The 25,959-nt window shown below is 46.4% G+C and overlaps 2 protein-coding genes across 9 annotated transcripts; both read left to right on the forward strand.

Moving 5' to 3' along the window:
- Window positions 1-157: 157 nt before the first annotated feature.
- SYNPO2L (synaptopodin 2 like) lies at window positions 158-16,452 on the forward strand. 6 transcript variants are annotated; one of them, XM_072628143.1, is made up of 5 exons: window positions 1,573-1,703; window positions 2,508-2,670; window positions 8,407-8,558; window positions 9,059-9,573; window positions 12,399-16,452. In XM_072628143.1, the coding sequence occupies exons 2-5, from the start codon at window positions 2,557-2,559 to the stop codon at window positions 14,567-14,569; spliced, it is 2,952 nt and encodes a 983-aa protein (XP_072484244.1). In that variant the 5' UTR covers window positions 1,573-1,703; window positions 2,508-2,556; the 3' UTR covers window positions 14,570-16,452. The 6 variants fall into 6 exon arrangements, with proteins under 6 accessions (XP_072484243.1, XP_072484244.1, XP_072484245.1 ...); XM_072628144.1 differs by lacking the exon at window positions 1,573-1,703 and adding an exon at window positions 6,213-7,250 and having other exon boundaries at window positions 2,581-2,670; XM_072628142.1 differs by lacking the exon at window positions 2,508-2,670 and having other exon boundaries at window positions 158-1,703.
- Window positions 16,453-16,555: 103 nt separating this feature from the next.
- MYOZ1 (myozenin 1) lies at window positions 16,556-23,723 on the forward strand. Of its 3 annotated transcripts, none has more exons than XM_072628189.1 (6): window positions 16,556-18,791; window positions 19,862-19,959; window positions 20,707-20,885; window positions 22,127-22,376; window positions 22,882-23,047; window positions 23,238-23,723. In XM_072628189.1, the coding sequence occupies exons 2-6, from the start codon at window positions 19,887-19,889 to the stop codon at window positions 23,467-23,469; spliced, it is 900 nt and encodes a 299-aa protein (XP_072484290.1). In that variant the 5' UTR covers window positions 16,556-18,791; window positions 19,862-19,886; the 3' UTR covers window positions 23,470-23,723. The 3 variants fall into 3 exon arrangements, with proteins under 3 accessions (XP_072484290.1, XP_072484291.1, XP_072484292.1); XM_072628190.1 differs by having other exon boundaries at window positions 19,865-19,959; XM_072628191.1 differs by lacking the exon at window positions 16,556-18,791 and adding an exon at window positions 19,297-19,407.
- Window positions 23,724-25,959: the final 2,236 nt, after the last annotated feature.

The raw sequence follows: 25,959 nt of genomic DNA on the forward strand, positions 1-25,959 counted from the left end.
CCCGCGCACGGAGGCCTCGGCCTCCGGAGCTGCCACGTCCTCACTAGGACGAGGCGAACGGACCCGGATGTTGCGCCTGCGCGGACACCGCCGCTGCCGCCTCCCTGTCATGGCGGCGGCGGAGGAAGCTTTGCTGTTTCTGACGTGTTTCCGCCTCTTGCGATGATGTTGTGTCAGGGCCGTGACATCCCGCCCCTTCCCCTAGCACCGCCCCCTCCACGGACCTAAAGTCTAAGCTTCGCCGGCGGTAGACTCGGCAGCTGAGATGGACGCCCCGTTAGCGCTCCTGTGACGTCTTCATGACCTCTCACCCCCCCACCCCCGAACCCAGGGAGACTCTGGCGCCGGGGACTTCAGCGTGGAGGCCCGACCCCCATACCCCGCGGAGGCTTTCTTTGGCCGAGCCCAAGCCTACGCGGCAGCGCCCCCTGTTGGTTGCTTGGATGCGTGCAGAAACACGTTGTATGTAGAATAGAAGCTCTTCGAGGACAGGCACCCCTCCCTTTCCTAACCACATCCCAGAGACCTAGTACGCTTATGGGCACATAGAAAGAGCCCGTAGATTAGCTAACTACGGACTCTCCTGTCAGGGAATTCCTATCTGAAATGGGATGTACTGTCCCCGATTCTGAAGAACTCATGTTTTGGGGACGCGCTGCTGGTGCTGCTGATGGCATCCGTGACCCTGATAATAAGGAAAACAAGAGAAACTGCGACTACCAGCTACAAAGACTAACAAGACGAGACCTGGTGGCTACAGTTACACATCAGAGAAACTTGCCGTCTCTCGTGAGCTGGCGTAGCCCAAACCCCTCAACGTATCCCTGAGAACTAAACCAGCAAACTGTCCTGAAACTGGAGCATTATCCCAAATCAGACTCTTGTTCACTAGTGCTAAAACATGGCCCATACAATCTGAGAAGAAGTTTTTGATAGCTATAAATCACACTCAGTCTTCATGCATAATCTCCAAACTGCATGGAATAAAAAGCTTTCAAAATACAGAGCCGAAGATGCTTTCAGCAAGTCTACAGAAGGATACATTGTAATTACTTTTATTCCATTACAGAAAGAAACAATTTTACACTGAACATAAAAAGAAAATGACAGGATAGTGACTTGTTCCAGGACAGTTTCTAGTTGAACTCCACTGACAAAGATAAAAAATATTTCTCAGGAATAATAATAATTTCTGTCTTATCTCCATAAAAAAAAGATGAGAACATATAATAAGTACGAGCAATATTTTTTATGTCCCACAGTATTCTCCCAGTGGTGCTGCAAGACACTGGGCGTATAATCGCCAAAGAATCAAAATTGTAGGAGATTCAAAGTACAATGTACAGAGACATGATTTTGGATACCACGTGTTAAGTGAGGACTAAAGCCTAGGACTAGGGAGATGTTAATGCTGTCATACCCTGCCCAGATTTCTACTAATTTGGAGTATTGTGTTGAGTTCTAGAAAGCACAATACAAGAATGACCTTGTCAAAACGAAGAGTAACCAAATAAACACAATAAAGATCCTCTAGCTTTAGAGACAATATGATCAGTTGGAAGAATCAGTTGGAATATATAGCCTGGAGAAGAAAAACTGGTGGAGACATCACCATTGTCATCATCATAACATATATAGTATGCAGTGTTTTAAGGTTTGCAAGCACTGAACTATTTCATTTGAGGCTCCAACACCTCTTTGAGGTAAGTGCTATTATGGTCCCCATTTTACAGATGAGGAAACTGGAGTTTAAGCAACTTGCCCAAGTTGACACAGCTGGGTATATGTCTGAGCTCAGATTTTACATCCAATATTCTTAACTCCCAGCACAGTGTTTTTTTACTTAGCTGCCATGTTATTTGTCTTCATGTATTTGAAGGACTGTATGTGGGAGAGGGATTTACTGTTCTACTTTGCCACAGAGGACAGATGTAGGAGCAGTAGACAGAAGTTACAAAGCAGATTTAAGTTCTCTGTAAAAAATATTTTCCTAATGTTTGGAGTTATCCAAAATGAGGTAGAATTGGTTGCCTCAGGAGGTAGTGAATTCTTTCTTACTAGAGGTTTTAAAAAGACTAGGTGAACCCTTCTTGATAGTGTAGAGAGGATTTCTGTACAAATGTAAGTTGGAGTAGGTAGTATCTGAGGTGCCTTCTAACTTGGAGCATCTGTAATTTTGTAGTGGCTTGCAGAGGTAGGTTATAGCAGAAGGCTTCTAGCACAGTGGATAGCTCCTCCATAGAAGATAATTCTAATAGTTGATACTCATATAGCACTTTTAAATTTTACAAAGAACTATATATAGGTTTTATCTTCATTATAACCCTATGGGTGGGAGGTACTTTAGGTATTATTTTTCCCATCTTAAAGGTGAGGAAACTGACTTAAAACATTAGTGAATTGCTTATTACATATCTAGTAAGTTAAAGTTGAAGATCAATCCCAGGTTCTGTCTTACTCTGGATGTAATGGTATTTCTACTATACAACATGAATTTCATTTTGCAGGAATTTAAAAGAGATCAGGAACAAAAATCGTGGATGATTTAAAGTGTGCATGGGTTGTGATCTGCACTGGTGGAGAGAATCTCTTATCACTGATCCATTAAAGAAACACATTTTTATAACCCTTTACAATTTACAAGCACTTTCCTCACAACAACCTTGTGAGGTAGGTAATATAAATGCTGTTGTTGTTTCATTTTTCCAAATAAGTGAACTGAGGCCCATGAAACATAGCTAGCATAAGACAAATAGATAATATAAATATATAAAAAAAATTTAGCAGCCTAATGTAAAATTCCTTGACTATTGATTATAAGAACACTTTAGCCAATCTTCTTTAATGGAAACTCTCCTTTTCTGGGGACCCCAAGCATTGAAGGGACAGCTGGACAGTAGCTACATCAAGCAAACAAGCATTTATTTAGTGACTATTGTGTGCCTAGTTTCAGAGGAGGGGTTGGGAGAATAGCTCAAGATTATGTGATATATTTATTTCATACGTATATGTGTATGTATGTGCATGCATATGTGTGTGTTTGTGTACATATATGCATATAGACACATAAACCCACGCACACACACTAAGTATTTTGGAGGTAAGAGAGTTACCGACAAGTTTGGGAATCAGGAAGGAACTCTTAAAGACACTTAAACTGAACTTCAAAAAAGGCTACAAGGTCCAAGAAGAGCATTTTAGGCATGGTCCATAGACCTGGAGGTGGATTTGGGATGTCATGTAGGAAAAACAGTATGTAGACCCTTTTAGCTGGAGTATGAGTACCTGGAAAAATAGATTGGAACTAGATTATGAAGGGATCTAAATGTCAAATACTCAAGTTTACATTTTATCATAAAAGCAGTGGGGAGCCAAAGAAATTTCTTGAATAAAGAAATGACAGGTCAGACCTGTACTTTAGGAATGGCATCACTTTGGCAGCCATGTGAAGTCTACATTGGAGAAAGAGACTTAATACGTAGAATGACTCCAAATCATTTACAAGCAAAGCCTCAAAGAAAAACACAAGCTTGGGCACAAACTCAACTAGAATTCGTGGAAGAGATGAAGCAAGAGTTTGGGGTTTTTTTAAAAGAGTTACAATGATTTTATGAATGAAATAAGAGTTCAAGAAAAAAATTGGAAAAGAACTTAGAGCTATGAAAATCTATCTTACACTACAGAAAAGCAGGGGAGAAAGGGATAAGAGGGGTGAGGGGAGGATGATAAGAGGGAGGGCAAATGGGAGGAGGGAGTAATTAGAAGTAAACACTTTTGGGGAAGGACAAGATCAAAAGAGAGAATAGAATAAATGGGGGGCAGGATAGGATAGGGGGAAATATAGTTAGTGTTTCACAACATGACTTTTATGGAAGTCTTTTGCATAACTACATATGTATAACCTATATTGAATTGCTTGTCTTCTCGGTGGGGATAGGTGGGGAGGGAGGAAGGGAGAGAAGTTGGAACTCAAAGTTTTCAAAACAAGTATTAAAAATTGTTTTTACATGCAACTGGAAAATAAGAAATACAGGTAATGAGGTATAGAAATCTGTCTTGCCCTACAAGAAAATGGAGGAGATGGGAATAAGGGAAGGGATGGGTAAAAAAAAAAAAGAACTTAGAGCTATGAAAAACTTTGAAAGAGAAATAATAACTTAGTGCAAGAGGTACAGAATGTTTCCCAAGTAATAGACTCCCTGAAAATTAGAATGGATCGAGTAGAAATTAATGACTCATCATAACAAGAAATATCAAAACAAAGTAAAAAAAAAAAGACTGAAAAATAGAAGGAAGTCTAAGATATCTCATAATAAAAACAACTAACCTAGAAAACATATCTAAGAGAGATAATTTAATAATCAGTGGACTACTTGAAAACTATCACTAACAAAGAAAAAGAGCTGAGACTTTATAGTTCAAGAAAGTATAAAAGAAAATTACCTAGATCCCTTAGAAGCAAAAGATAAAGTGGAAGTAGAAAAAATCCATTATTCATCCCCTGAAAGAAACCTGTAAATGGAAACTTCCAGGAACATTATAATCAAAATCCAGAGCTACCAAATCAAAGTAAAAATACTGCAAGTGGCCAGGAAGAAAGCATTCAAGTACTGAGGAGCCATAGTAAAGATAATACACAATTTAGCAGCCACAACTTTAAAAAGTGGAAAACTTGTAATACAATATTCCAGAAGGAAAAAGATATAGGCTTATAACCAAGAATAACTTCCCCAGAAAAACTGAGTATAATCCTAAGGGGTAAAATGGATCTTTAATGAAATAGAGGACTTCCAAGGATTCCTGATGAAAAGACCACAATGGGGTAGAAACTTTGAAATACAAACACAGAAAATAAGAGAAACATTAAGAAAAAAGTAAATATGAGTGACCAATGTTAAGGGACTTAAGCAAGGTTAAATTATTTACATTCTAAAATGGGGAAATGATATATATCCTCTTGGAATTTTATCATCATCAGGCATCATCAAGAGAGACTAATAAAACAGAGGTCCAGGCAGTAGTTTTAATATGTTTTAATGATCTTAAAAAAAATAAGGAAAGGAAAGGGGAAGGTATTACACTGGGGGAGGGGGTAGTGGAGATAATTACATTAGGGTAGACAAGTAGAAGACTATACAAAGAGGAAAGAGGTGAAGGGAGCAGGCTACACTTGAACCTCACCTTTATCTGAGCTGGCTAAAGAAGGGAAGAACACACAAACACATTTTAATCCAGAAATACATTTTGTTCACAGAGAAAAGTAGAGAAGAGAGGGGAGGATAAGGAAGTGTAGAGTAGTCATACTTGTTACTTTTTAATTCTATTCCAGCATTACATTTGCCACACCCATATCCTTTACTGAGGCACTGTGGTTTGGTAGAAAGAGGAAAACGATTCAAATTTATATGAGGACAAGTCATTCCCTAATTGAAAAAGGGTATAGGAAGTGGTTTTCTAAGGAAGAGATCCAAGCTTTCAAAAAATCATATAAAAAAAGTCCTCTAAATCAAATCTTGCCACAAATACTTGCTAGTTGTGTGACCCTGGTCAAGTCACTTAACCTTTTTCAGCCTCTGTTTCCTTATTTGTAAAATATGGATAATAATAGCATCGACTTTACAGGGCAGTTAAGGGGATCAAAATGCTTTGCAAACTGTAAAGCAATTCTAAATGCTAGCTATTAACGGCATTTGAGTACAATTTGAATACAACCATTTGAGAGGCTAATATTCAAGCCTTATTGGAATAGGAAATAATTTTGCCAGAATGCTAATCAGTTAAGTTACATTGTCAGTCAATAAAAATTTATTAAGCAACGATCAAATAAGGTCATATTTGTAATGCCGTCAGCATGGTTGCTTGATATATATAGTGGGGGCAGCAGCAGCAGTAGCAGCAGCAGCAGCAGCAGTAGCAGTAGCAGCGGTAGCAGTAGTAGTAGTAGCAGTAGAAGCAGCAGCAGCAGCAGCAGTAGCAGCAGCAGCACTTGTTTGCCCTCTGTTTTTGAAGAGAACCAGGGACATCACAGGTGCTGTCATGACTTATTCTTGAACTGGATTTTAGTGAGGCTAAGCTACATGACGCATCAGCCTCACTCTCTTTCCCAGAATCATAGAAATCCAATGACAAGACAAAAAACAGGATGACTGACAGGATGCAGTGAATGACTTTTGGCATCTTCAATGCCTGACCAAGCTCTAATTGCTCCACAGCACCTGCTTCAATCACCTTCATGGCAGCTGGAATAAATTGTTCTCTTCTGCTCACTCCACCCGGGGAAGTCTTCACATGTTTGCAGTAGACACCCCACTCACTCACCAACGAGTTTGAAGCCTGTCAGTTCCCCTCAGCCTGGTTTAGCCTGTCTGTTGAGATGGTTTGAATGAGGTGTGACCACTTTAAATGTTACCAATTCTTGGAGCCACAGATGAAAATTGAGTGAATCAGGGGGACACCAGAGGTGGACGAGCAGCCCTGAAAATGGCTCAGTAAGCCCTTACACCAGAGGTGCTAGTCCTCCTGAACACCTCTTACACCCCAGCAGTAGGAGCAGCAGCAGCAGCAGTAGTAACAGTAGTAGCAAAATAGTAGATGTCATGTTGTGAGCAACAAGTCTCTCCTGGAGATTCTGGATAGTTGTCCAAAGGGTTGGGAGTAGATGGACATTTCTAATACCAATCTGGCTGTGGCATTAGGGCCCTCGGAATAGCTGTTATTATTTGCATCTATGAAGGAGCATTGTCAGCTGGCCCACCAATCAGCAAAGAAAGAAACATGACTAGAGGAGTTAGTATCACAGTAGGGCCTGGGGGGTAGGGATTGTGAGCCCTAAGCAGAAGACACATGGGGAACATGGGAGGGCAAAGAGCTTTGATTAAAATTAGCCCCTGGAGTGGCACAGCCTGAGGAGTTGGGGCGGGGGTGAGCCAACAACTATTTTGAGCACAGCTCCGATTGACGGGACATATGTCCTGGGCAATACTGAGCCAAGGGATAAGCCACCCAACTGGGGGGAGGGGTAGGAAAGGCCTAGAGGTTGGTAGCAGTAGCAAGACAGACAGACGGGAAGGACAGGGGTTCTAACCCCTCAACTTTTTTTCTTGGGACGGTCTCTAAAAGGCAAGGGCCACAGGCTGAGCTAAGTAATGGGTGCTGAGGAAGAGGTTCAGGTCACGCTGTCAGGGGGAGCTCCCTGGGGCTTCCGACTACAAGGGGGTGCTGAGCAGAGGAAACCTTTGCAGGTGTCCAAGGTAAGGAAGACCCCCTGGTGAGGGGACAGAGGTAAGGAAGGGGAATCTAAGTGGGGGATCTGGGGATATTCATGGAAGGCTACAAGGAAAGAAAGGGTTATGGGGGGGGGGGAACTGCTATGTGCTCCACATCTGGGTGAAGGGAGGTAGATCTGAACACCTGACTTCATACAAGAGCTTCTGGACACAGTCCTGGGTATAGAATGGAAGGTAGGTTCTGCCTTAGCTCTGTGGGACTCCATAGGTGTTAGACCCTAAAGTCTGGCACCCAGACTTTGGTCTGCAAAGTCTGTCCCCTACTTCAGCCCCATATACATATACCTGAAGCTTCAGGCGGTTGGACAGGGACTTATGCTGACCTGCTCACCTGACTAATCTTGCCAGGTTCACATATTGTACAGATTTAGAGAGAGCTCTAGGCTGAACTAACTCATAGAGAAGTGGGGAAGAAAGGAATCCTGGCCTGTTCAGAGGATAGCATTCTGCACACATAATCCTCCAGTACTCTCTGAGATTTGGTTGTTGCCATGGGGGTATCTCCCCTGTGTATGTAGATATTTTAGGACCCTGGGGACCAGAGAGGATCATAGGACCATAGATTTAAAGTGATCCTCTTGTAACTAGAGTTTTACAGAATAAATCCTGTTATTAAGGGGATTTGTTCTGTGCAGTTTGGATTCAAAGGGCTACACTTGAGAACCTAGAGGGCCACATGTGACTTCAAGGCTACAGGTTCCTCACCCCTACTCTAGTTCAACTACCTTTGTTTTACAGGTGTGGAAACTGAGGCTGAGAGATGTGACTTGTCCAAAGTTGAACAAGTAGTAGGCAGCAGAGTCAGGATTTGAACTCAGGAGTTACTGGTCAATGTGGGTACAATTCATGGAAAACAGCCTTGTAGGGAAGGTCTAACTCCTCTTTATAGCATTCTCAAACTTTTTCTCTCATGCAAAATTCTGATTTCTTCCCTGAATACAGTGGTTCATCCCCTGATTCTGTCCCATTCCCTTCCCTCTACAACCTCTGCTTCTGTCTGCTCAGTAGTATAAAACTTGTGATGTTTCCTGCCCTCGCCCTTAACTGGGAGTTCCTCCCTATGTGTGTTCCTTATTTTATACCGTCTCTTTCTACATTGGTCTGAATTCTATTCCCTCAGATACGAAGGAGAAGTCAGGCAGGCCGAGCAGGGCTTAGAGAACAGGACCAGCTACTGTCCATCAATGGGGAAGCTTGCACTGGTCTTTCCCATGCCAGTGCCATGAACCTCATCGATGCTTCAGGGGCCCAGCTCATCCTTACCGTGCGAAGGTAGGTATACCTTATTCCTCCTTGATCCATGGCCCTTCTGCCCAGAACAGTTCTCATACCTTTCTCTAATTCTGGACTCTTTCTCATTGCTCAAGCCATTCTCAGCTTCCTAAATTCTCATTTGTGTGGGTATTTATGGCTGGTATGTGTGTGTGTGTGTGTGTGTGACAATGTGAATGTTGGGGCTGGGAGAAGGGTCATAGGTACGTGACTAGGGCATGTTGTGTGAGTGTTGGTGATTCTGTCAAGCCTGGCCCACTTCTTTCCCAATCTGTCTTCTCAGTCTCCTTCTGCCCATATCTCACCACATCTTCCTGTTTCACGCTTTTTCTCCCTGAGCCTCTTTTCTTGTGTTGTCCTCATCATCCCCCACCCCTGCTAGACCTATCCTTATGTTCTAAGCCTGTTTTCTGCACTTTGACCAGTCTCTGCTCATTTTCCCATCTTTATCCAATCTACGTCTTATGACCCAACACTACATGCGTCTCTCCTATTCACAGGGTAGGAGATGTAGTGCCTGTGCGTTCTCCATCCCCTGGTGAGCTTCGGGTGCTGTCTCCTTCATCCCCATTGAGTCCTGAGCCCCCTGGGGCTGCAGCCCCTCAGCCTCTACAGCCTGGAAGCCTGCGATCACCCCCAGACAGTGAGGCATATTATGGGGAAACAGACAGTGATGTAGATGGCTCTGCCACCCAGGAAAAGCCCCGTCGACCCCGTCGCCGAGGTCCCACCAGGCCCTCACCTCCAGGGGCCCCACCAGAAGAGGTCTCTTTATCCGACAGCCCTGCAGAGCCCGCGCCAGCCTCTCTGGAGTCTCCAGCTCTGGGAGGCAGCCGTGTGAGCTCTCCATCCTGGGAAGATGGAGCATCTATTCAACCTCCTCCAGCTGAAGCTCTGTTGTTACCTCATGGCCCACTCCGCCCTGGACCTCATCTCATCCCCATGGTGGGGCCTGTGCCTCACCCAGTGGCTGAGGATCTCACCACCAGTTATGCCCAGAAAGCCAAGCAAGCCAGTGAGTGACTGATACCCTTCCTCGAAGCTTGGAACCCAAATCTCTCTTCAGTCCACATTTTAGGCTTTTCCCTTGAATTTATTCTGAGGCCACAGGCAAGGAAAGTGGTAGTGATAAAAGGGAACAATGACCATTTCCATGCTCCCCCCATTGGGTGGATTTTTTTCCCCTTCTTGATTCAGAATAGTGAGAAGGCTCAGCTGGATCAACTCAGGGGCCAGAAAGGGACGCTGAGGAAAGAGAGAAGGGAGTATGAACAGATGCAGAGATGTTTGGCAGAACAGGGCAGATAGACATGGGAAGTATTTGGAGGTCATGTTAGAAAACGTCAGGGTTATTTGTAGGTACGATATCAGAGCTGGTAAAGAAAGTTGGGAGGAGGAGTCAGGAGAATTTGTAAGTAGAGTTAGAAATGGTGGAGACTGTGAAACTAGGGTGAAATCATGAGAGGTCTGGTTAATAGGGAAGGCTAAAGACAGGTCTCCAACTCTTTATTTCTGGCAAGAATGTGGCTCTGTGCAGAGGAGGCCAGTAAGTACCACTTATCTCAGGCTCTTTGCTATTTTTGGTGTGAACTATAGAACAGGGTCTAAGAGTACCACCCCCAGGACTTCCCTGGCATGCCAAAAGCCTCAAAAGGTCCTCCAACCCCCTAACTTCCTCCCTAGCCACCATCCTAACTCCAGATTTCAGGACTGCAGAACATCAGTTTGGGGTTTAAGCAGACAGAGCACCATGAGTTAGAGATAGTCTCAGATCCCATTCTAAACTGTATAAAAAGACTCCCCCATCTCGCATAGGGATTCATGCCTAGTATTCCACCCTTGCTGAAATTCTTATCTTTGTCTCCTATCCTCCATCTCTTCCCCCTTGCCCCTCAACTCCTCATATATTAGTCTATAGGCCAGGGATATTTTTAAACAGGCAGTTCTCTTGCTGCTGGCCCAAGAAATTCATTGTTTGATGGGAGGTAGGCAGATGCCTATGTCCATCATAGCAGAACTTGTGGTGGGGTGGGGTTAGGGGAGGGGGATTGAGGGCCAAAAATAGCCCAATGAGCTCACTCAGCTGCCAGCTCTGAGGCCAAGACAAAGAGGCTTTAAAAGGTGTTGGGGAAGGCTTGGGCCTGCTCCAAACAACGGTGCCTCGATCAGCATGGAGACCTTCAAACCTCTCAGCCAGGAGCCCCTCAGCCAATCCAGCTGGGACAAGGCCTCAGGCTCTGAATCTGAGCGGCGGGACCAACCCTATGCAGGTATCACCCGCCCACATAGAAAGGATGCCTAGGGACTGGGATGGTAGGGTACCATGGGGAACCAGGGGTGGAAGGTCTAAGGGAAAAGTCACATCTCTTCCCTCCCTCATCTTTCCTGTTCTCCTTTCCCTTTCCCTGAATAACAAGCTGGTGCTGCCTCCCTTTTCAAGAAGTAGATTGATGTTCACATCATAGAAAGTGTTTATGGGCATACCTTTGTAATATAGACACGTGAGATAGCAGGTGAACAGCAGGTGGTATTTGTGAATGTGTGAATTTGACAAGAGTGAGAACACATTTGAGAGCTCTTATATTTAAGCATATGTGTCTTTGTATGTTCCATGTGAACAGAGAAAACATATAAGGATGAGAGCCCAGAGTGGGAATGTATATATATTTACATGTCAAGAATTTGTGATGTGTTTTATGGATTGGGCTAGGGCCCTGACAATGAGGTGGCTTGGTAACTTGAGTGCAAGGATACTAAGGGCCCAAGAATTGGGGGAGATGAGCTGGGGACCCAGGAATAGGGAGTATCTAAATCCTAGGCGGGTCATGGGCTGAACTTGGGCATCAGATGGATGCCTTCCTCATCTGCTGGCCCCGCCCTGCCCCATGGTGCTGAGAAGGCACAGCAGCTGTGTGTTCCCTTTTGTTCACATTCCCTCCTGGAGCTGTAGCTTCAGGGCAGCTCTGGCCCAGGAGGACAATGTCTTTCATGCCATCACCACCTTCACCTCCGAGCTGATTAGAGGGTGAGGGTGGAATTCAACTGGTGACTGAAGAATCAACAACCCACATCATTGTGAGTAGCATGGGTATGGAGTTTGAGGGGTTATGCTAAACTTCATAAAGTGTTAGCTGGATACAGAGAGACCTCTCTCCCTACAGGAGAGGGACACGGAGAATGTGTATAAAGGGAATGTGTATGTGTGAGCGTAACAGCACTTGTAACTAGGAGGCACAATAGCCAATTTGTAAATTCTTGTTCGGTTGAATTTAGTCATGTTGAGTAACAGGAGACAGCTCCCTTCTTACATGGCCCCTCTGGAGGAGGAGAGTGCCCTCTCTTATCTTCTTTGTCTCTTTGATCCTTGTTTTATCTGCCTGTGAGAGGTGCCACCAGAGTCAAAAATGGAGGCCAGGGAAGGGTTAGGAATGTTGGGGGCAGGGAGGGAGCTAACTAGAGGAGCAGAGACAAAGGGACTGGGAAGAGGGCAAAGATCAACCATTGGTGGGAGGTTTGTCAGTTAGGCGAGCTAGATCTTGTCTTCACTCCAGTTGCCCTTGGTTTCACCTTCGGCCCCTAGCAGGACCCTACCTTAGCCCTTCTACACATGGATTGTGTGTGGCCTTTGGATATGGGACATAGGAAGAATATGAAAATGGGTTTTTCTTTAGGCAGGAGACACCAGATGGGCAACGTGGCTTGTAAGGCTGGAGGGCAGAGAGGAAAGAAAAGAGGAGGCTGACTGAGGCAGGAAAAACCCACGGGGCTCAGCAGTCTGCAGTGGGGAACAGGACTTCTTGGAGGGTCCACTGACCATTCTCATACCTTCGTTTCCTTCAGAACTCCAGCGCACAGAGAGTGTTCAAGAGAAGAACATAAAAGAGGCCAAGACCAAATGCCGGACAATCGCATCCCTGCTGACAGCTGCACCCAATCCTCACTCCAAGGGAGTGCTTATGTTTAAGAAGAGGAGGCAACGGGCCAAGAAGTACACCCTGGTCAGCTTTGGGGCTGCAGCAGGAGAGGGATCAGGGGCAGGAGGGGAGGAGGAGGAAGACGGCATCCCCCCGACCAGTGAGTCTGAGCTGGAGGAGGAGACCTTCTCAGATGCCCGAAGCCTCACTAACCAGCCAGACTGGGATAGCCCCTATCTGGACATGGAACTGGCCCGCTCAGGTTCAGGCACAGCAGAAGGGCCAGGACCAGGGCCAGGGGGTGGCCTCAGTGAAGCTTCAGGGAGAGGGGCACGGCTTTTTGAGCAGCAACGGCAGCGGGCAGCCTCTAGCTCCCTGGAACAACCTAATGACACCCCCCCAGCCCTGATGAATGGGAGGGGCCCTCCACCCCCACGGCCCCAGAGCACCCCCCCAGAGGTAGCCTTGTTACCCCCCAGTCCAATGCCACCCCCTGCTACCAGTCCCATTTCTTTAGCCCCTTTCCCAGCCACAGGCATTTTCAACCGTTCAGCAAGACCATTCACTCCAGGATTCCAAGGGCAGCGCCCAGTAACCACTTCCGTTGTTTTCCGTCCCCTTGCCCCAAAGAAGGCAAATGAAAGTCTCAGGAGTCCCAGTCCTGTTCTTCCCCCATTCTTGTCACCACCCCAAGGTCCCAGCCTTACCCCCAGCTTCTCCACCCCAAAGGATCCTGGTAACATACCACTCTCCATCTCCACCAATGCCTCATGTTCCTCAGGCCCAGTGACAGCTACCACCTCCTTATATATTCCTGCCCCAAATAGGTCCATTACACCTGGAGGTCCCCCTGACTCTCAGGCCTCTCACCCCACGGCTGCTATGACCTCCACTGCTTCCATCTTCCTGTCTTCTCCCCTGAGGCCAACTGGACTCCCCATGACATCCAATTCAAGTAATGCTGCCCCTGAGGCTCCCAGTACCCGGGAGCAGAGAATATCTGTGCCTGCTCCCCGCACAGGCATCCTGCAGGAGGCACGGCGCCGAGGAGGGCGTAAACAAATGTTCCGTGGGGGGAATGAAGAGAAAAAAAATTCACCCAACCCTGAGCTGCTGTCATTGGTACAGAACTTGGATGAGAAACCTAGGCCAGGAGGGACTGAGTCTGGTCCTGAAGAGGATGCCCTGAGTCTAGGGGCTGAAGCCTGCAACTTCATGCAGCCTACAGGTGGCCGAAGTTTCAAGACCCCACCCCCTGTGACACCTAAGACCCCACCTCCTGCGGCACCTAAGACCCCACCCCCTGTGGCACCCAAGCCTGCACCCCGGGGTCTTCCTGATGGTCTAGTGAATGGGACTGTTCCCTCCACAAGGGTCCTCCCTGAACCACCTAGACTACAGGGTCGAGGTGGAGAGCTATTTGCAAAGAGGCAGAGCCGGGTAGATAGGTATGTAGTGGAAACCACACCTGGTCCTGGTCCTGGTCGTAGTACAATCTTTAGCTCCCAACCCCGAAGCCCCTCTCCTACCCCTTCATTGCCTCCTTCATGGAAATACTCCCCCAATATCCGCGCCCCACCTCCCATTGCCTACAATCCACTGCTTTCTCCATTTTTCCCACTGGCTGCCAGAACCCTTCCCAGCCGAACGCAGCCTCAGGGACCCCGAACAACCACAAAGCCAGGCATCAAAGCCATCGACTTCATGAGGCACCAGCCATACCAACTCAAAGCTGCCATGTTCTGCTTTGATGAGATTCCTCCAACCCCTAGCCCTATTCCCCCAGGGTCTTCTAAGACCGCTCGAGTTCATGAGATACGTCGATTCTCTACCCCAGCTCCCCAACCCACTTCTGAGCCCTTGGCCCCAACTGTGCTCACTCCTAGAGCCGCCACTTCACTGGATGAGCCCATCTGGAGAGTAGAAATACCCCCAGCTCCAATTCATGCCCCTAGCCCAGCTCCAACTCTAGAGTCTCCTCGAGCTCTCGGGGCCTCCCCTGGTTCCTGCAACTTCCAGGTGGCCAGACCCCGGTTCTCAGCTGCCAGCTCTGGATTGCAGGCACACGTATGGAGACCTGGAGCAGGCCATCAGTGAATTGGGAACAGCCAAGGGAGCCAGAAAATGGAGTACCTAGCAAGGTCTCAGAGTTATTTCTGCCACCCCAAACCCTCTTTTCTAGATACCTGGAGAAAGTTCCCCTGCCAGGGCAGGCTTAGTCCTTCCTTTCCTGGTACTTTTTGTCTGTCCAGCTTTCTCTGCTCTATCTCTTGACTCTTTTTTGGTCTGTTTCTCAACTTGTGTGTCTTTGTTCCTCTCACTGCCTTTTTCTCCCTATTCATTCTGTTATTGTGCCCCTCTATTTTTGTTTCTCTCCTTTGATGCTTTGCTTTTCTCTGTTGGCCTGCATGTAGTAAGTTGACTGAACCCAAATGCAAAGAGAAGGCACTGCTCTTGTAGCCTTAGGCCTGGGTAACTGATGAGAGAAGGAACCTGCTGCCTGGCAGGTGTTCTAGGCCTCTCCTTTCTCCTCTTCTCCAAACCTGGCTCACACCTAGACACGTGTGCTTTGTGTTTACCAAAGGTAAGGAGGAATAGGGAGGTGAGTTCCAACCTGGGCTCTACCCACAGCTCTGCTAAGGTCATGTATAGAAAAAAAGCCTTTCTGTTAAAGAAAAGCTGAGAGATCATTCACTTATCTCTCAGGTGATCTGTATAGTACCCCACAAAACTGAGAGACACATTTTTTGGAAATGGGGGTATCTTAATGGAATTCCTGTTGAGATGATTTCTAATCCCTAAAACTTTTTCTAGTCTTCCTTAGATCTCAGTCAACCACTCTTGCTACTGGGGGGTAGGGTGGGTAAAGAGTTGGGTATGGGAGTAGAGAAACTGATGAACCAGGGCAACTTTGAGGATGATGAAAGGACAGACTTAAGTTTGTTTGGAATGAAGACAGATTCCTTAGGATGGGAGGAGGGTGGGAATCTCCAAAGGCCTATGCTAAGTTAACCTGAGTAGTGGGTTGTGAAGAATGGAAAACTTCCTTTAAGGAGGGATGAATCATTGGCTTCTCAGTCTCATGGATCTAAGTCATTAAGGGGCTACTGTCTTAGAACATGGCACTTGGAACAGAAAATGGGGGCAAAAGAGAAGCTGGAGTGACTAGGCCAGAGTGAGGCAAAGTGTGGGGGTGTGAGAATGGGTGTTGTCAGAATGAAAGTGGGTAAAGACAGACTGTGCAGGAGAGGGGTTGTATGACTGAACTTTAGGGACAGGAGTTGTTAGAGCAGAGTCAGGGAGGGATGACAGTAGAGTGTATATCAGTGAAGTACAATAATCATAATAGCTAACATTTGTATATCACTTACAATGTGTCAGGTGTGTCAGGCACTATGCTAAATGCTTTACAAATATCTCATTTGAGCCTCACAAGGACCCTGGAAGGGAGGTGCTATTATTATACCCATTTTAAAGATGAGAAAAATGAGGTGAATAGAAGTTAAGTGACTTGTCCCAGGTCATACAGCTAGTAAGTGTCTGAGCTGAATTGGAACTCGAGTCATCCTGACTCCAGGTGTAGCATTCTATCCATTGTATCACCTAGCTGCCTCCAATAAGTGGGGAGAAGGCCCTCAGAGCCCGTGCTGCTTCCTTTGTGTCTGTCCTTCAGTCTGTATCCCTCCTTCTGGCACTATGAGCACCCAGGTGGGGGCAGGAAAATATCTAGAACCACAGTCTCCTAGCCCTTCCTATTCCCATAGAATTTAGGTCCCCATTTCCCTGCTTTGGGCTTTAGACCCTGATTGCTGAGCCAGGAGTGGGGGTGAGGGGTTAAGAGCAAGGGGAGCAGAATATGGGATGCACTCCTCCCCCAATCACTTCTGCTGCTTGGTTTTTAAGTTGTTTCCCTTATGTCTCAGGTGTGAGTCACTCTACTTTGATTTGTGCACAGTAATAAACCTGTATCCTACATCTTATTAGTTACCTCGCCTCTCAATCATGCCTTTGTCCTCAGTTTCTACACAACATCCTCTTCTCTGCTTGTTCTGCGGCTCCCCTTGGCTCCTGTTCATTCTCTGCTTTCCCCATCCATCCACCTCCTCTTCCCTATTCTCCCCCATGTCCCTCTTCTTATTCATTCTGCTTGGACCTTTTTTTGCTTTTCTCCATCATCTCCCAGTAACACACGTATACATATATACATACATGCAAACATATTTATCTACATACACATACATTTTCTCCATTTCTCTCAAGTGCTCCACAGCAGAGAATCTGCTCTTTAGGTAGAACTGAGAGATCTTTGAGACGACAGGTCCTGTTTGTTGTCCCTATACTTGTTTGTCACTGAGAATCTTGGGATGGGGCCAGTGATAGTGAAGAAAGCCCAAGACTGGCCATAAAGAAAAAAATCACCACTTTTGTAGGGGAGGGGGGACAGACGGTTTTTAGGAAGGGAGAGTGTCACATTTCCTATCCTGTCAGTAGAGGGCATGCTTGTGCCACCAATCGGCCCAAGACTCCATGAAAGCCCCACAGGAATCGTAAAAATTCCCATAGAAACCTAAGGTTTAGGCAGGAGAGCATATGGGTGCTCCCATCTCACCAGGTGGTTCTAATCAATCACAGAAACCAGTATTTACTGATTTTTTTAAAACTTATTTTGAATCAGAGTAAGTGGGCAGGAATGAGGACAGAAGGTAAATAACAAGTAGTAGGGACCCAGGCCAATTTGGGTAGCACCCCAAAAATGCAGACCTCAGGGTGGTGGGAGGTGTTCTGGGATTTAGGGAACCATTCCCTAAAGTAGCTAAAGCTCAGTGAGGAAAGGGTCAGGGACACGAACAAAAGGAGTGTTGAGAGATAGATCCCAGATCCACATGTAATAAGTGCTGGGGCAGGTATAGGTGAAGTTCAGGGTTTGAGGAGGATACAAATAGAATTCTCTTAAAGGGGTTCTTAAAATCAGATCATTAGCTGGATCAGGGTGATAGTAACAATAACAATATGGACATCTGTCTTAAGATTGAAAAGTCTTGGCAGGCAGGGCTTCTGGGCAGTGTGGCTCCCAGGGTTGGTGAATCACTTGAACTCAGGAATTCTGAATGGTAGTGGGGCTAAAGTGCCCAAGCTAAACTGGACCCAGGATGGTGAGCTCCCCTGAGCCACTAGGGCTGAACCCACCCAGGTCAGAACTTGAAATCAAAGTTTCCAGCCTGGTCTGCAGTGGGGTCAGCTCACCACAGGCTGTGGCACTTCTACCCTGGGTGAGATAAAGAGTCCCAGGCAAAAAAAAAAAAAAGAAGAATGGAAGTTCGGTGAAAGAACCTGAAAGCTGGGGAGACCCAAAGAAAGCTGGCAGGGCTGGAGAACCTGAAGGTATTTCATGGACTTTGTCATCCAAAACTTTTGAGCTCGAGACTCAGGACTCACAAAAACAAACATTGGCTTACAAGAGCTGGAGGCCAAGAATCCACCTGCCCTCTCTTGAAAAAGCTACTGGAAACTCTGGAGCAGAGGTTAGACAGGAGAAAGAAAGAAGGTACAGGTTGTAAAAGAAGAGGGTGGAAGGAGCTGGACCCCACAAGCCCTGGTGGCCTGTCTGAGGTTCATTCAGGGGACCCCTGGGACAGAAGAATCTACTTAAAGGTGAGGCCTGTTCCTCCCTTGCCAACCAGAAGTACTTTCTGGGTGTTCAGAACATCAGATTTCAGTCACAATGAAATCCCCTTTCTTTTTCTCACTGACCTTTCCAGGTTCCCTCTGCACACCTCACCCCTCTCCTCCACTTCCCCTCAGCTCCCCGATGGAGCCACTGATGTCTTCCCTATCTTCTTCTCCATAATAAGACTTAAATATCTCTTCTCTCCCTTCCCCTTCACTTCACCCCTAGGGGCTTCTTTGTCCTGGATGCTTTTTAGGTCTTTGTCTGCGATAATAGGGGAGAGGGAGATGCACAAATGGGGCTCAGATCCATCATGAATATAGCTCAGGCAGCTCAGTTGCTTGAGTCCGAGTGTCCTCTCTGCTCCTGGAGGGCGGGGTCTTAGGCCAGGGTCTCAGTATTCCCCAATGCCATCTGAGCTGCTCTCACTCATCATCTCTATTAATAACCCCCCCCCCCCCTCCACCACTCCCACACCGGCCCAGCTCAGGTTCTCAGGTCAGAGCTGCTCAGCTCTCCACAGCAACTGGACCCCTGGGGGAGACTCTAAGCATACCGGCTCCAACCACAAACTCCCAACCTGTTCAGCCTGAAGGTCTGAAGCTCCCATTCGAACTGGTCCTGTGTCTGTGTCTGCAGCTGTGACCCTTGGTGAGTGCCCCCTCACCCTCTTGGCTCAGCTGTCCTGTGGTGGAGGAGGGCATGGGTGGAGAATGTATAAAGTAAGGATCATCAAGAAGATTGGAAGACTAGCCAGGGAGTTTAGGGAGCAGGGAATGAAGGATGCAGGCTGGACAGCTTTGGGGAGGGGGTTGGCTAGGCCAAAGAGATGGGGGAAGGGCACTGGAAAAAAGGGAAAGGGGCTCAGGAAGTCTGGAACTAAGTGGAAATGAGGAACTAGGAGAGGGGGTTCAAGGAGGTGAGGATGAGTTCATCAAAAGGCTTTAACTTTAACCTGACTAGGTGGCTAGCCCTTGCAATTATATAAAAGCTGTAGCTGGGGTGGAGTTGGGGGTGGGGGGAATGGACTGAGCAGAAGCAGAAAGATTGTGCTGAATTGCCATTTCTGTCTGGGAGGGACTGGGGCCTGTGCCCAGAGTAGAGCTGGAGGCAGATGTTCCTTCCAACTCATCTCCCACTCTACTCCCAGATCCAATTACAGTGACTTCTACACAGAGCCAAGCTCCTCATTTAGTTTTCTGCTCCTTTGAGATTACTGAACTACTGAGAGTTAGGGATCCCTTGAGGGGAGACCCCTAGTGTGAGGGTAAGGGGAGCTGGAGTGTTGGGAGAAGGGAGTTATATTGTCTCTTAAGGCCAAAGGACAACCAGCAGAGAGAATTGACAATTCCTTCTCTCCATAGGAAATATTTTTGGCAGGCAGAAACCTCTTTGCCTTGGCAGAATGGGCCTCAGATTCCAGCCCTCTCAGGCACTTTCTTGACCCTTTAGAGTGACCTATCATTAGCTCTAGTCCTAACTCAGAATTTGGAATCACACCAAGGCAATGGAGTCTGTCTAATGTCATGACTTTTTCATATTTTCCTATGCCAGCTGGGGTTACCCCTGGAACTCTGGGTCGGGTGGGTGGGAAGTGGGGGAAGAAACAAGGTATAGAGTACCTACATAATGAGAAAAGAAAAAGAAAGAAGCTTTTTTAAATGAGGATAGAGATGGTTATAAGGGCTTACTCTTATCTGTCCATTCTCTAAACTTACCAGCAGGTTGACCTGAAAACCTTCCGTAATGCCACTCTCAGGAACTCCAGCCCCAAACAAGAGGCGGAAACCCAGCAAACTCATCATGGAGCTCACTGGAGGTAGGCCAGAAATGCCTCCATATGAGCCTTTTACACACACACACACACACACACACACACACACACACACACACACACACACACACACAAACAAACAAACAATCACTCCCTCTTCCTCAATCCCAGACAGATACACAGGTAGGCACACCACCCGTGAGCAGTATCATAAGTCTTATATGGGGGTCAGGGCCGGGATTTTCTTGGTATGGGAGGCCTAGTCTTTAAGGATGGTCATTCTCCATCCCTTCTGTTTCATTCTGAAAAAAGCTCTCTAAGGCATTATGTCTCTAGGAAGTTAATTCTTCTTAGAATCACTCATAGTTGGACTGACTGGGTGGGTACCCTGGTAGTATTATTCATGGATGGCAGGCAGATTAGTTGCAAAATTCATTCTTCCCTTCTTCCACCCTCTATTCTGTATTATCCTCTAAGCGCTATCCTTCCCCCATCTCCATATTCTCCCTTTGAGCCTCTAGCTTTCTCATGTCTCTCACCCAGTTATTCTCTCCTTTGTACCCCTTTTTTCCTAGTTTGAAGTCTGGGAATAAAAGCTCACTCCTAACACAGGGAAGATTCTGCCCTGCCATTAAATACTCTCTACTTCCCTAAATGTGCTGAGATTAGGGACTAGGGTATATGCTTTTCTCTTGTTGAGTTGAACTGAAAGCCTGCAGGACTGCTTAATACCTCCAAAAGAGAGCCTGCACTTGCTTCATTTTCCCTCCCCTTCTCCCTCTTCTCCCCAAGGTGGGCAAGACAGTTCAGGCTTGAACCTGGGCAAGAAGATAAGTGTCCCAAGGGATGTGATGCTGGAGGAACTGTCATTGCTCACTAACCGTGGTTCCAAGATGTTTAAGCTCCGGCAGCTGCGGGTTGAGAAATTCATCTATGAAAACAACCCTGATGTCTTCACGGACAACTCAATGGTGAGCTGTGTATACTCTTCAAATCTCCCAAGCCCAAACAGCTATGTCATGAACCTCAGATCCCAGTGTCTGCAACAGCAGTTCTATGGTGAACCCTAAATCCAGAGCCACTTTAGCCTTAAGTCCTAAGTCTTTTCCAACAGCTCCATGGTAAGCCACAGGCGAGTATGGGTCAGAGTCCTACCTCATCTAGGAAGGGGAATAATCTATGTTAGTGTTGGGGAGGGAAAGGAAAGAAAACACTTCTGTCTTGTTGCTGCCCTTTACCCTGAACAATTCCAGATTTGGGAACTTTGGAGAAGCTCTCCCTTTTAGATTCCCTTCCTCCAGGCTCATGTCCTATGCCCAAGAAGTTGGAGAGATGTATTTTAGCTGAGAAGCAAGATGCCTTTTACAGCCTTCCTTGTAGAATGGGAGCAGATGGCCATAGAGGGGCAGGGATAGAGCTGCCATCATCCATCCACCCCTCTGTGGCAAGGGGCCTGGCACAATGAAGTCATTAAGCTGTTCAGGTCTAACTGAAGGGAGCCAAAAAGTACTTCTTCCAGCTTGGGATCTTATGACACTGCAGTGGAGAGTGAGGGGGCAGGAGGTGGGGGAGTAGGGGGGGGGTAGGATGCAGTTCATAGTTCATGGGGAAGGTCCTGAGATCCTCCTGAAGGAGCTGGCTTTCAGTTACTTTTAGGCCTTTTGGCTGGAATACGTGTTGTCCTTTTGGTCATCCTCTCTTTGGCCTTAGCTATGGTTTCACTGTCAGGGAGATCCTAACAGCTACTGTCACAACCCAGGCTGATTCATCATTCCTGAGGGGAAGAAAGGTATTAGGGGTATCACTCTGCTCTTGTTGGATGTAATGGGGGGTGGTGGTGGTGGAAATGGGACCCTTCCCAGCCACCTCCCCATGGAAACTTCAGTCCTTTGTAGCATTCCTAGTCCACTGGGCCATTTTTATTTCTCTAATTATAGCTGAGTTGACAGGTGTCCAAGGCTTCTCTGCCTCAGTGGGAGACTGGGGAATGGGAAAGACAGTGATGAGCTTACTCCTCGGCACTAAGATGTAAAGGAGAGGACCTGGGGAGATGTGCTTCTGGTCCCACCACTCAGGTTGTCTATTATATATGTTAGGAAGGTGTTGTCTCTGGAGAGTGGAAGTACTCTAAGTGGCAAACATCTTTGATTATCTCCTTTCCCTTGGTCTCATTATTACCTCTTCACCTCATGTCCTCTTCCTCTCTTTTTAGGATCGTTTCCAGAAGTTCCTCCCCACAGTGGGGGGGCAACTGGGCACAGATGGTCAAGGATTCTCCTATGGAGGAGGAGGAGGAGGTGGCAGGGGCCAGATGGGGGGCAGCGGTTCTGCCGGACCATATGGTTCTAGCCAACATGAGCATCACCAGGGCTCTGGGCCTGGGTCAGGGGGCAGAGGAGGCCCTGGGAGCCAGGCTGGTGGGGGAGGGGACGGCAGAGAAGGTGACAGCGTGACTGGGACAGGTAAGTAGTTCATCTCTTAGATCAAGCTCTTTAGACTACAAAGCATAGCTACTCTCTTAACCTCTACCCCCTAGAGTGCACAAGCATCACTCAACAAGTGTTTGTTCTGCATCAGGACAGCACTAAGTGCTAGAGATAAAATACAATTAAGGAAACAGTATGGGCCTAGCTATTTGGGTGGACCTGGGCATATGTGAAAGTGTGGAGCTACTGCCTATGGGCAAAGATTCTTGGGAGCCTTGTCTAAAGCTGTCTTTCTGGCTCTCAGGTTTAGTCACATAAACAAACTTCTCTTTCTGTCTGCCTTGGGCCCAGCCTCCCATTAAGACCCAGGTGCCTCCAGTCAGTCCCCAGGGTATTGATATTTTTTGTTCCTTGGCTTTCAGCTCCTTCAGGGTAGAGCTAAGGCATTTAATCTTATTGGTTCAAGTTCCCTGTTGAACTAATATGTTTATTCTCTTTTCTCTCCATCTCCATCCTGACTCCTATACCCCTCTGCTCATAGGAGACCATTTGGGTAAAGATGGGAAACATGTCACTGTGTTTAAAACCTACATCTCCCCATGGGATCGAGCTATGGGTGTTGATCCCCAGCAGAAAGTGGAACTTGGCATCGATCTGTTGGCCTATGGAGCCAAAGCTGACCTTCCCCACTACAAATCTTTCAACAGGTGGGGACTAGGGGCAAAGGAGTAAGGAAGGGGGGGGGGGGAAAGACAGAATGGGTACAGAACAAAGGGGCTCTCAAAAGGACAGGGATTTGGCTTCTGGGGAGGGGGTGGTGTTATCTTTTGGAAACAGCTCTCTGTACCCCAGGCTGAGGATTCTTGTTCTGAAGCATGTGACTTATCCTTTTTCCAGGACAGCGATGCCTTATGGTGGATATGAGAAAGCTTCCAAACGCATGACTTTCCAGATGCCCAAGTTAGACTTGGGACCTTTGTTAAATGAACCCTTGGTTCTCTATAGCAACAGTCTCTCCAACAGGCCTTCTTTCAATCGCACTCCTGTCCCCTGGCTGAGCTCTGGGGAACCTGTTGACTATAATGTGGATGTTGGGATTCCCCTGGATGGAGAGACTGAGGAGCTATGAGCAGCTCCCTTCTACCTTATCAAGCCTCAAAGTCCCCTGCCCTGATCCCAAATGAGGTAGGGAGGGGCTGCTTGCAGGGCACCTCCAGTTCCAAGTCCATGTGTTTGTGGGAATGAGGGAAGAACAGAAGGAAGGAAAGCTCTTCCTTGATTCACCAATCCATTTTCCCACTTGAAGCACCATTTCCCTAGACACAGGATTCCCCAGTCAAGTGTTCTGTCACAGGTAATGCTCAATAAACGTCTTCAAACAAACTCACTCTTCCTCTACTTGAAATTCAGAAAAGAAGCTGTTGTTAGTTATGCAGAGAGACTAACCAGAACCACAAAGTAGGTAGCCCACAGTCTTGCACATAGTAGGGACTTAAAAAATATTTGCTGACTATCAGGGCTGCACAAGGGTCTAGTTCTAGGTGACCACACACAGACACCAAAATACGTTCATAGTCACACATACAAAACATGGAAGCCAGGACAGCCAATGCTCTGTCTACATACTTTAAGATAAGAAGTGAGGTAGTTCTCAAACCACAAAGGGTAAGGTTCCAGGTAAGAACTATGAGTGCACAATGGGTGAGGACCCTCATTTGGTAAGTCTGAATTGTTCCCCTCTACCCTCAAACCTATATTCTGAAAAGTTTCTTATTTTCCTACATTAAGCTTCAGTTCAGTTGTTTTTCAATCATGTCCAACTCTTCATGACCTCATCTGGGGTTTCTTAGCAAAGACACTGAAATGGTTTGTCATTTTCTTTTCCAGCACATTTTATGAATGAGTATACTGAAGCAAACAGGTCTAAGTGACTTGCCCAGGTTCACACAGCTAGTAAGTATCAGAGGTCAAATTTAAATTCAGGTCTTCCTGACTCCAGGCCCAGTGCTCTATCCACTGTAACACCTAACTGCCCCAAACATTAAGCTACGAGAGCCTAAAGCTGCCCTAGGATTTGTGTGTTTGTGTGTGTGTGTGAGAGGAATCTCCTGAGAATGGTGTAGGCATTGAAGGGGGCTGCCTGATTCCATATCTATATTTTCTTTTTATTTATATTATGCTAACTGCTCCTTCCTGGCTTCAATTCTTTTTGTTCAAACTCATAAAGTTCCTATCACGTGCCAAGCTAGAGGCTAGGCCTAAAGGGTGGGAAACCTTTGGTCTTGAGGTCACATGTGGCCCTCTAAGTACTCAAGTGAATCCAATTCTTTGAGTGAATCCAAATTTATAGCTTAGGCCAGAGGAGCTGAGGAGCTAGCACCCATGTGAGTGCAAAGAACTTTGACTGGGTTCCCATTGTGGACCAGCTGCTGCTAAGCCTGAATACCTGTGACTAGAACCCTGTGCCTGATGGGAGATATGCATACTTTAGCAACAATAACTGGGGCTACAATGTTGAAATAATATAGATCTACACCTTGCCCTCAGAGACTTGCAGGCTATCTTTCTGATCTCACTGGACATGACTTTCCCTCCCACACCCTTAAATCCAGTCTACTTGGCCATGTCTTCCATCTCTCCAGACTTTATACTTGGGGTCCATCCCACATGTCTGAAATGCACCATCTCCTGCCCTTCACCCTACACTGTCTCACTCTTCCATTGAGATATTGGCACAAGCGCCATTTCTACATCAAAGCTTCCTGAAGCCAGTCTTTACAGATGCTAGCGTCATTCTTCCCAAACTCCAATTAACTTTATATTTACATGGTACTTTTTCTTTATGCTGTATATTTACACATACTTGTTTCTTCCATTAGAACACGAGTTTCTTGTGAGTAGGGATTATTTCATTTCTCCTACTTGTGTCTTCACTGTCTAGAGCCCTGTCTAGTACATATTGTTGTTCAGTAATGCCCTCATGGACCACACTGTCCACAGAGTTTTCTTTGCAAAGATACCATAGTGGTTTTCCATCTCTTTCTCCAATAAATTAAGGTAAACAGAGGTTAAATGACTTGCCCAGGGTCACACAGCTAGTAAGTGTCTGAGGCAGGATTTGAACTCAGGTAAACAATGACAACAAAACTTTCTGACTCTAGCACTGGTATCATCTAGTCCATCTAGCTACCCCTGCCTAGTACACAGTAGGTTCTTAACAAAGCTCATTGATTGGTGGTTAGGAAGAAAACAGTTGTAAACAAAAGACAGATACAAGAGAGAATACAATAATGGCAAAGAATAAAGTAATGACAAAATAAATTGTTATGAGAAATTATAGGAAGCAAAAACCACTTTCAGCTGATGGGATAGCTCAGGAAAGATTTCATGGAGAAGACACCACAGAATAAATATGGAAGATCCCTATAGGGCAACATACCATCAACTTGTATAAAAAACCCAGACCAACTAGACGATCAGGAAATAAAGTGAGGCATTTATTCAGGGTTGAAGGATAGTAATTTGGGACAATGCTGCCTTACTCAGACAGGGGTGCCTGGGAAGGGAGGGAAAAAGGGGATTCTTATAGGGTATAGTTGTGGGAAATGTTAGCAGGGCA

Source organism: Notamacropus eugenii, chromosome 1, assembly GCF_028372415.1.
Source record: "Notamacropus eugenii isolate mMacEug1 chromosome 1, mMacEug1.pri_v2, whole genome shotgun sequence".
Classification (NCBI taxonomy): domain Eukaryota; kingdom Metazoa; phylum Chordata; class Mammalia; order Diprotodontia; family Macropodidae; genus Notamacropus; species Notamacropus eugenii.

Excerpts from the sequence above, each read along its gene's own strand:
- MYOZ1 (XM_072628189.1), top strand. The coding sequence starts at position 19,887 with ATGCCACTCTCAGGAACTCCAGCCCCAAACAAGAGGCGGAAACCCAGC. Across the intron at positions 20,886-22,126 it reads TCTTCACGGACAACTCAATG|GATCGTTTCCAGAAGTTCCT; the intron begins GTGAGCTGTGTA and ends CTCTCTTTTTAG. Across the intron at positions 23,048-23,237 it reads CACTACAAATCTTTCAACAG|GACAGCGATGCCTTATGGTG; the intron begins GTGGGGACTAGG and ends TCCTTTTTCCAG.
- SYNPO2L (XM_072628142.1), top strand. The coding sequence starts at position 1,548 with ATGATCAGTTGGAAGAATCAGTTGGAATATATAGCCTGGAGAAGAAAA. Across the intron at positions 1,704-8,406 it reads GGCTCCAACACCTCTTTGAG|ATACGAAGGAGAAGTCAGGC; the intron begins GTAAGTGCTATT and ends CTATTCCCTCAG. Across the intron at positions 8,559-9,058 it reads CTCATCCTTACCGTGCGAAG|GGTAGGAGATGTAGTGCCTG; the intron begins GTAGGTATACCT and ends TCCTATTCACAG.